General features: G+C 70.1%; 1 protein-coding gene across 1 annotated transcript; it reads right to left on the reverse strand.

Moving 5' to 3' along the window:
* Positions 1 to 107: 107 nt before the first annotated feature.
* Positions 108 to 5,798, reverse strand: LOC108635210 (spidroin-1-like; the record flags this gene model as incomplete). The annotated part of the gene is made up of 4 exons (XM_018045461.1): positions 108 to 872; positions 2,245 to 4,360; positions 5,002 to 5,209; positions 5,600 to 5,798. Coding segments are annotated over 4 exons (3,288 nt in total), but the record flags the coding sequence as incomplete, so codon positions are not given.
* Between the last annotated feature and the right edge of the window lie 3,422 nt (positions 5,799 to 9,220).

Here is a 9,220-nt window from a genome sequence, read left to right on the forward strand (position 1 = left end):
CCCTGCCCCTGTCTCTGCTGGGGCGGCGCGTGCTCGGGCCTCCGTCTGTCCTCCCTTTCTGGGCCCCCCGGCTGCCGCTCCGTGTGTGCGGGGCTGCCGCCCCCCACCAGCCCGCCCGGGGCCCTGGGCGCTGGTGCTCTCGGCTGCGCGTTCGCTGCTTCTCGGCGGCCTGCCCCCCGCTGCCCGCGCCCTGCCCGTTGCCAGCTTTCGCCCTTCCCTCTGTGCCGCGCTCTTTCCCTTGGCCCCCTCGCCTTCTCGCGCCTGCTGCCCGCTGCCTTGGCCGTGCTGCCCCCCCCGCCCCCCCTCGCCCTGCTCCGCCCCTCCCCTGCCGGCCCCTCTGTGGGCCCCGGCCCGGCCGGCTTGTTGCGCTGCGTGGTCCCGGGCCTGGCCCCGTGCGTCTCGTTCCGGCTCGCCGCCGCTCCTTGCTGGGGCGGGGCGGCGCTCCCGCCCGCCGTCTGGGCCTCGGCGCGCCCATCCGCTGCGCCCGCCGCCCTCGCGGCGCTTGCCGCCCTCTGCCCGCCTGGGGGCTCTGCGGCCGCGCTCGCGCTCTGCGTCCCCTGGAGCCCCCTCTCTGGCTCCGTGGCCCGCCGGGCTTTCTCCTCTTCGCCTGGCTCGCTGGCCTCCGCTCCTCTTCTCCCGCGGCGGCTCGGGGTGGCGGCGCCTGTCTGGTGCTGGCTCCCGTCGCCCTCTTTTCCGGCGCGGCTGCGCCGGCTCGCTCCCGCCGGTCTTGCCCTCCTCGGCCGGGCTGCTTCCCCCTGCGTTGGCGGCTGTGGGCGGGCCCGCCGCCCCGGGCCGGCTCGTGCCGCCCCAGCCCCGCTGCCCCTGTCTTCTGCTTGGGGAGCGCGTGCTCGGGCCCTCCGTCTGTCCCCTTTCTGGGCGGAAATCGGCTTGCCGCTGCCCTACCTCTGATGGCGCACCGTCGTGGCCCCCTGCGCCCTTCGAGCCGTGGCTTCTCGGCCTTCCCACTGGCCGGCCCGCTGGCGCGTTCCCACGCTCCGCCAGCCCCTGCGCGCCCGTGCGCCTGTGCCCCTCCCCACCCGCGCGCCCCCCAACTGCCGTGGCGGGGCGCCTTGCCCCCCCTCGTTTCTGGCCCCTGCTCCCCTCGCGCCCGCCCCCCCCCCCGCTGCCCCCGCCCCCTCCTCCCCCTCTTTTCCCCCTGCCCCCTCTGCCAGCCACTGTCTCGCCTTGTCCCCGCCCCCTCGCCCCCCCGCCCCTTCGTCCTTGCCCGCCTGCCCTCGCCTGGCCCGCTGCGGTCTCCTGCTCGTCCCCTCTCGCCTCCCCCCCTCCTCCCGCTCCTGGTGCGCTGCCCGCCGCCCGCCCATTTTCGCCCGCCCCTCTGCCCGTTTTTTTTTTCCGATCCCCCCGTGGGCACCGCCCTGCCTTCTGTGTCTGCCCCGCGTGGCCGCCGGTCTCTTCCCTTGGCGGCCCGTCCCGCTCCCCCCCGGCCCCGTTCCCCAGGTGTCCCTTGTCGTGGTGCTCCGGTTGGGCCCTCCTCCCCCTTCCCGCTTTCCTGCCTCTGTTCCCCGGTGCGCTGGCCTCCCCTGCGGCTCTCTCTCCCTGTCTTGTCCGCTTGCAGCCTGCTTCGCGCTCTCCCGTGTCTGTTTTTCCTCATCTTCTCTCCTCAACGGGCCCCGGCCCCTTCTCGCTGGCTGGTGGTCCCCGCGCTGGCCTCCCGCTGTACGGGCCCCGGGTTCCCTTCCTGTGTCGCACGCTTCCCCCGCCCCAGGTGCCCCTGCCGCCCTTGCCCCCTCTTGCCGTTTGCCTGCTCGCCGCGGCGCCCCGTTTATGCCCCGCGCCCGCCCTCCCTGCGCCCCCTGCCCGCCTCGCCGGTCGCCTCCTGCCCCTACCCCCTCGCCCGCGCCCTCCCGCCCGCCCACGCCCGTTGTCCCCCTCCTGTCCTGTTGCACCCCCGGCGCCGTTCTTTGCCGCATCCTGCGCCACGGGGTCGCGTCCCTCTCTGCGCCCGGGTCCTCTTCCTTCTGCGCCTTCCTGCCCTCCCGCCCCTCTTGCCCGCTGTCCCCCGCTCTCACCCTGCCTGCCGCCGCCGTGTTATCTGTCCCCCCGCCCCTCCCCCTCTCCGGGCCCTTGCCCCACCGCTTCCCCTTCCCTCCGTCCCCTACCTCCCCGCTTTGCTCTGGCTGCAACTGCGGCCCCCGCTGGCCCCCGTGGCCTGCTCCCCTCTTGCTGCCCTCCCTCCGCCTGGCCCGCGCCTCCCTCGCGCTGCACCCCCTTCCGTTGGCCTACCCAGTGGCCTGCCTCTGCGACCTCTGCCCTGCCGCTTCTCTGCCTCCCCGCGGCCCCGGTGGCTGTCCCCCCCGCCGCACCCCTTCTTGCCTCCCGCGGCGCTCTCCCTCCCGGGCCCGTGCCTGCCGCATTGCTGGCATCCGCGGTTTTCTGTGCCCCCGTTTGCTTCCCGTCGAACCAGCGCCGCGCGCGCTGCTGCGTCGACCTCCCCGGGGGCCGCCCGCGTCCCCCCTGCTCGTCTTTCGCCCGCGTTCTCCGCCCTCGCCGTCTGCTCCGGCCGCCCGCCCCTGTCTTCCGCGCCTGGCCCCCGCGCCCTCCCCCCCCTGCCTTGGCGACTCCCCTTGCCGCCGCTGAGTCCTCGCCGGCCCGCCCAGCTGGCCCTGCCTCTTGGCCGCCCGGCCGCTTTCCCCGCCCTCTCTCCTGTTTCTCCTTCCCCGTCCGAGCCGTTCCGCGCCCCACGTCTGCGTACCCCCGGTTTGTCGCGTCGTATCTGCGGCCCCTCGGGGGCTCCCTTCCTCCTTCTCTTCCGCCCCCCTCCTACTTTCCCTCCGCCCCTGCCTTGCTTCGTTCCCGGTTTGCGCCCCGTTCCCTTCCGGTGGCGCCCGGCGTTGTCCTGGCCCCCCGCCTTTTCCGCGCCCCCTTCTTTTCCCTTTGTCTCCCGCTGGCGCCCCCCCCCCGCCGCCCTCTTTGGTCTCCTCCTGCCTCTTCCGCGCGCGCCCCCCCGTCTGCCCCTTGCCGTTTCTTTTCTCTGTCTGGCGCCCCCTGGCCTTCCTGCCTGTTCTCCTCTCCCGGCCTGTCGGCCGCCCTCCCCTCGGCTGCTTGGGCCCGCGCGCGGGTCTGCGCTGTCTGCCCCGGGGTGCCGCGGTCCCCCCTCGGCCCCCCCGGCGCGGCTTTTCTGCGCTCGCCCTTTCCGTCGGCTCCGCGCCTGCCCCCCCCGGGCCGCCGCCCTGGTTCCCTGCTCCGCCGCGTCCGCGTTCCCTTCCCTGTGGTCCCCCGCCCTGCGCTCTGGCTCGCTGGCTGCCCCTCGCCGGGGCCCCGGCGCCCCCGCCCGCGCCGTCCCCGCTGCCCTGGCGCGCCCTGCGCGCCCCCTGGGGCCCCCTGGCCCCGCGGCGCCGCCCTGTTCCCCCGCCCCCGCCCCGCTCCCGTGCGCCGCGCCCCTGCCCCGCCGCCCCGGCTCGCCCCGCCCCGCGGCGCGCCCGGTGCGCCCCGCCCCCCCGCCCCCTGCCCGGCCCGGCCCGCGGGCCCGCGCCTGCCTCCCGGGGCCCCCCCCGGCCCCGCCGCTCCCCCCCCCGCGCCCCCCCCGCTTTTTCTCCGCTCCTCTGTCTCTGCTTTCGGGCTCCGCCGCCCCGCTGCCCTCGGCCCGCCCTGCTCTTCTCTCGCGCCCGCCCCTGGCGCGCCGCGGCTTGCCGCGGGCCCGGGCGCGCTGCCTGCCCCCGCCCGCCTCTGTCGCCTCGCGGTTCGGCCGGCTGGTCCGTCCGGCCGCCTCGGGTCTGTCGGTCCGGCGTTCCGTCCCGGGTTTCCCTCTTTCCCTTTTCGGGGGCGGGGGCCCCCCCGCGGCGGGGCTTCGCCCGCCCCGTTTCTTTTGCTTTTCGCGGTTTCTTGTGCCGCTTCGGGTTCGGGTTCGGGCCCCCCCCCCCTCGCTCGGGTTCGGGTTTCGGGGTTCGGGTTCGCCTTCGGGGCCCCCCCCTCTTCTTCGCGTTCGGGTTTGGGTTCGGGTTCCGGTCCGGGTCCGGGTTCCGGTTCCGGTTCGGGCTTCCCGTGCGCGCTCCTGGGGCCCCTCGTTCTTTCTTCGCCTGCCCTGGCGGGCCGCGGCTTGCCGCGTGCCTGGGCGCCGCCTGCCCCCCGGGGGGCTTTGTTCGCCTCGCGGTTCGGCTGCCGGCCGCGTCCCCCTGCCCTCTGGCTTTGTGGGTCCGCCGTTCCCGTCCGGGCTTGCCTTTTTTGCTTTGCGCGGCTGGGGGCCCGCCCGGGGCGGGGCTTCGGCCCGCCCGTTTCTTTTTCTTTTCGCGTTTTCTTGTTCGGGTTCGGGTTCGGGTTCGGGTGCCGGCCTCCCCTCCCCTTGTTCGGGTTCCGGTTCCGCGTTCGGGTTCCGGGCCTCCCCTCCCTTCTTCGGGTTTGGCTTCGGGTTCGGGTTCGGGTTCCGGGTTCGGGTTTGGGGTTTGGCGTTCCGGGTTTGGGGTTCCGGGTTCGCGGTTCTCGTTTGGGGTTTGGGGTTCCGCTTCGGGGTTCCCGGTTCCGCTTCGGGGTTTGGGGTTTGGGGCTCCGGTTCTGGGTTCTCGGTTCCGCTTCGGGGTTTGCCGTTGGGGTTTGGGGTTTGCGGCTCGGGTTCCGGGTTTGGGGTTTGGGGCTCGCGGTTTGCGTTTGGGGCTTGGGTTTGGGGTTTGGGGCTCCGGTTCGGGGTTCTCGGCTTGGTTTCGCGGTTCGCCGTTGGGGTTTGGGGTTTGCGGTTCGGGTTCGGGGTTTGGGGTTTGCGGTTCCCGGTTGGGGTTGGGGCTTTGGGCTTCGGGTTCGGGGTTTGGGGTTCGCGGTTTGGGTTTGGGGTTTGGGTTCGGGGTTCGCGGTTCGGCTTTGGGGTTTGGGGTTCGGGGTCGGGCTTCTCGGTTCGGGTTCGGGGTTGGCCGTTTCGGTTCCGGCTTCGGGGTTTGGGGTTTGGCGTTTGGGCTTTGGGTGCGGGGTTCGCGGTTTGGGGTTCCCGTTCTGGGTTTGGGGTTTGGGTTGCGGGTTGGGGGTTGGGGCTTCGGGGTTCGGTTTCTGGGTTGCCGGTTTGGGTTCGGGCTTCGGGGTTTCGGCTTTGGGTTTGGGGTTTGGGGCTTCGGGTTTGCGGTTCCGCTTCGGGGTTGCGTCTGTGCGGTTTGTGGTTCGGGGGTCGCGCTTTGCGGTTTGGGGTTTGGGGTTCCGGGGCTTGGGTTCCTGGTTTGGGGTTGGGGGTGTGCGGTGCCGTTTCGCGTTTTGCTGGTTCGGGTTCGGCCTTCGGGGTTGGCCGTTCGGGGTTCGGCTTCGCGGTTTGGGGTGTGCGGTTTTGGCTTTTGCGGTTTGGGGTTCCGGTTCGGGGTTTGGGGTTTGGGGTTCGGGTTCGCCGTTTGGCGTTTTGGGTTTGGGGGTTGGGGTTTCGGGGTTTCGGGTTCGGTTTTGGTGTTTGCGGTTTGGGCTTGGGGTTTGGGCTTTGGGGTTCCGGTTCGGGGTTTGCGCTTCGGCGTTCGGGTTTGGGGTTCGGGTTCGGGGTGTGGGGTGGGGGTCCCGGTTCGGGGTTTGGGTTCCGGGTTTGGGGTTCGGTTTCGGGGTGTGCGGTTTGGGTTTGGGTTTGGGGTTCGGGCTCGTGGTTTGGGGTTCGGGGTTGGGTTCTGGCTTGGGGTTCGGCGTTCTGGCTTCGGGTTTGGGCTCCGTGTTTCCGGCTTTGCGGTTCGGGGCTTGCGGGTCGGGGTTTGGGTTTGGGGTTTCGGGCTCGGTTCGGGGTTTGGGTTCGGGTTCGGGGTTCCCGGTCCGGGTTCGGTGTTTGGGGTTCGGCGTTTGGGGCTTGGGTTCGGGGTTTTGCGTTCGGGTCCGGGGTTTGGCGTTCCCTGTTCCGGGTTTGGGGTTTGCGGTTGGGCTCGGGGTTCCGCTTCCGGCTCTGGGGTTTGGGGTTCGGGTCCCCTGTTTGGGTCTGTGGTTCGGGGTTTGGGGTCTGTGGTTCCTTGTTTGGGGTTTGCCCGCCCTCCTTGCCGGGCGCTCGGTGCGCCTCCCGTCCGGGCCGCGCTCTGGCTCTGCTCCGCGCCCCGCTCTGGCCGCGTTCCGGTCGCGCGGCTGCTCTGCCTGGGCGCGCCTTGCCCCGCCTTCCCTTGCTTTTCGGCTCCTCCCTCGGCCGGCGCGGCTGTGTGCGGCTGGGCGCCGCCCCTGGCGGCCTTCCTGGCTTCCGCTCTTCCCCTGCCTTGCCTTTGCCCTTCGGTCCCACGCGTCCTTGCGGCGGGCTCCGGGGCTGGTGGGTTGCCCCCTCCCGGGGCTCCCGCCGTGACGCGTTCTGTCGGCGGGCTCGACCGGCCCGCCGGGCTCCTTCCGCGGTTGCTTGGCCGCCCCGCTCCGCGCCCCCGACGCGCCCCGGTTCCCCGGGCCCCTGGCTGGGTTTTGCCGCCCCGCCCCCGCGGCTGCCTCCTGGGTGCCTCGCCCGTGTGTGCCCGCCGTCGGTTCCCCGCCCTGCTCCCGCCAGAGACATGTGCGGTGGTTGGGGCCTGATCCTGCTGTCTGGGTTCCTGCCACAGCCCCAACTCAGGGGAAGCAGCCCCTGAGGCAAGACCTGCTGGAGGAGCCTTGCGCCCCCGCCTGATAGGCGAGTGCCCAGCCGCAGGGAAAGCGAGCCTCCTCGGGGAAGAGGAGGCAGCAAGTCCCCGTCAAGCTGAAATCCCTGCTTACACGAAGCTAAGTGCGACTCCAGTACGGCAGATCTCTAGCTCTGTTCAGAGGCCCGATCTGGCAGAGTTCCTGGCACCAAGATGCTCTGCCATAGGCGAGCCTTGCGCAGACTTGCCTTGCTTGCTTTAAGGCTCCCCCCAGGAAGGAGCAGGCTGTGTGAGGCTCGGAAACGCCACTGGCGCCTTCCTGGCTTCAGCTCTACCCCTGCCTTGCCTTTGCACTTAGGTCCCAAGCGTCCTTGAGGAGGGCTTAGGGGCTGGTGGGTTGCACACTGCCAAGGGCTCCAGCAGTGAAAGCTCTGTCAGAGGGAAGCGAAGGGCAACAGCAGGGCTCCTTCAGCGGTTCCTTGGCCGCCCAGACAAAGCTCCGCACGGAGAGCACCAGGTTCCAAGGGCCCCTGGCTGGGTTTTGCATCCCCACACTCCCAGAGGCTGACTCCGTGGGTGCCTAGAAAGTGTGTGAGAGACGTAGGTTCCCTAGCACTCTCCTCCCCAGCAGAGACATGTGCAGGTGGTTGGGGCCTTATCCTGCGTGTCTGGGTTCCCGCCCACAGCCTCAACTCAGGGGAAGCAGCCCCTGAGGCAAGACCTGCTGGAGGAGCCCTGCGCGCCCCGCCTGATAGGCGAGAGCACAGCCAGCAGTGTAGCGAGCCTCCTCGGGAGAAGAGGAGGCAGCCGAGCCCAGTCAAGAGGAAAGCCCTGCTTGCACGGAGCTAAGTGGCCTCCAGTACGGCAGAGCTCTAGCTCTGCTCAGAGCCCCGATCTGGCAGAGTTTCTGGCGCGAGGCTGCTCGGCCGGGGGCTCGCCTTGCCCAGACTTGCCTTGCTTTTAGGCTCCCTCCCCAGGAAGGAGCTGTCTGAGCGAGCCTGGGAGACGCCACTGGTGCCTTCCTTGCCTCAGCTCCAATCCTGCCTTGCCTTTGCACATAGGTGCCAGGCGTCGTTGGGGAGGGCTTAGGGGGTGGTGGGTTGCACACTGCCAAGGGCTTCAGCAGTGAGAGCTCTGTCAGAGGGAAGGGAAGGGCAACTGCAGGGCTCCTCCAGCGGTTTCTAGGCCGCCTAGAATCAGCGCCACGAGAGCACCAGGCTCCCAGGGCCCCTGGCTGGGGTTTTCAGCCCCGCACACACGGAGGCTGATTCCTTGGGTGCCCAGAAAGTGTATGACAGACGTAGGTTCCCTAGCACTCTCCTCCCCAGCAGAGACATGTGCAGGTGTTTGGGGCCTGATCCTGCGTGTCTGGGTTCCTGCCCACAGCCCCAACTCAGGGGAAGCAGCCCCTGAGGCAAGACCTGCTGGAGGAGCCCTGCGCCCCCGCCTGATAGGCGAGTGCACAGCCAGCAGGGAAGCGAGCCTCCTCGGGGAAGAGGAGGCAGCAAGTCCCCGTCAAGCTGAAATCCCTGCTTACACGAAGCTAAGTGCGACTCCAGTACGGCAGATCTCTAGCTCTGTTCAGAGGCCCGATCTGGCAGAGTTCCTGGCACCAAGATGCTCTGCCATAGGCGAGCCTTGCGCAGACTTGCCTTGCTTTAAGGCTCCCTCCCCAGGAAGGAGCAGGCTGTGTGAGGCTCGGAAACGCCACTGGCGCCTTCCTGGCTTCAGCTCTACCCCCTGCCTTGCCTTTGCACTTAGGTCCCAAGCGTCCTTGAGGAGGGCTTAGGGGCTGGTGGGTTGCACACTGCCAAGGGCTCCAGCAGTGAAAGCTCTGTCAGAGGGAAGCGAAGGGCAACAGCAGGGCTCCTTCAGCGGTTCTTGGCCGCCCAGACAAAGCTCCGCACGGAGAGCACCAGGTTCCAAGGGCCCCTGGCTGGGTTTTGCATCCCCACACTCCCAGAGGCTGACTCCGTGGGTGCCTAGAAAGTGTGTGAGAGACGTAGGTTCCCTAGCACTCTCCTCCCCAGCAGAGACATGTGCAGGTGGTTGGGGCCTTATCCTGCGTGTCTGGGTTCCCGCCCACAGCCCAACTCAGGGGAAGCAGCCCCTGAGGCAAGACCTGCTGGAGGAGCCCTGCGCGCCCGCCTGATAGGCGAGAGCACAGCCAGCAGTGTAGCGAGCCTCCTCGGGAAAGAGGAGGCAGCCGAGCCCAGTCAAGAGGAAAGCCCTGCTTGCACGGAGCTAAGTGGGCCTCCAGTACGGCAGAGCTCTAGCTCTGCTCAGAGCCCCGATCTGGCAGAGTTTCTGGCGCGAGGCTGCTCGGCCGGGGCTCGCCTTGCCCAGACTTGCCTTGCTTTTAGGCTCCCTCCCCAGGAAGGAGCTGTCTGAGCGAGCCTGGGAGACGCCACTGGTGCCTTCCTTGCCTCAGCTCCAATCCTGCCTTGCCTTTGCACATAGGTGCCAGGCGTCGTTTGGGGAGGGCTTAGGGGGTGGTGGGTTGCACACTGCCAAGGGCTTCAGCAGTGAGAGCTCTGTCAGAGGGAAGGGAAGGGCAACTGCAGGGCTCCTCCAGCGGTTTCTAGGCCGCCCAGAATCAGCGCCAAGAGCACCAGGCTCCCAGGGCCCCTGGCTGGGGTTTTCAGCCCGCACACACGGAGGCTGATTCCTTGGGTGCCCAGAAAGTGTATGACAGACGTAGGTTCCCTAGCACTCTCCTCCCCAGCAGA

Source organism: Capra hircus, unplaced genomic scaffold (genome assembly GCF_001704415.2).
Source record: "Capra hircus breed San Clemente unplaced genomic scaffold, ASM170441v1, whole genome shotgun sequence".
NCBI classification, from domain to species: Eukaryota; Metazoa; Chordata; class Mammalia; order Artiodactyla; family Bovidae; genus Capra; species Capra hircus.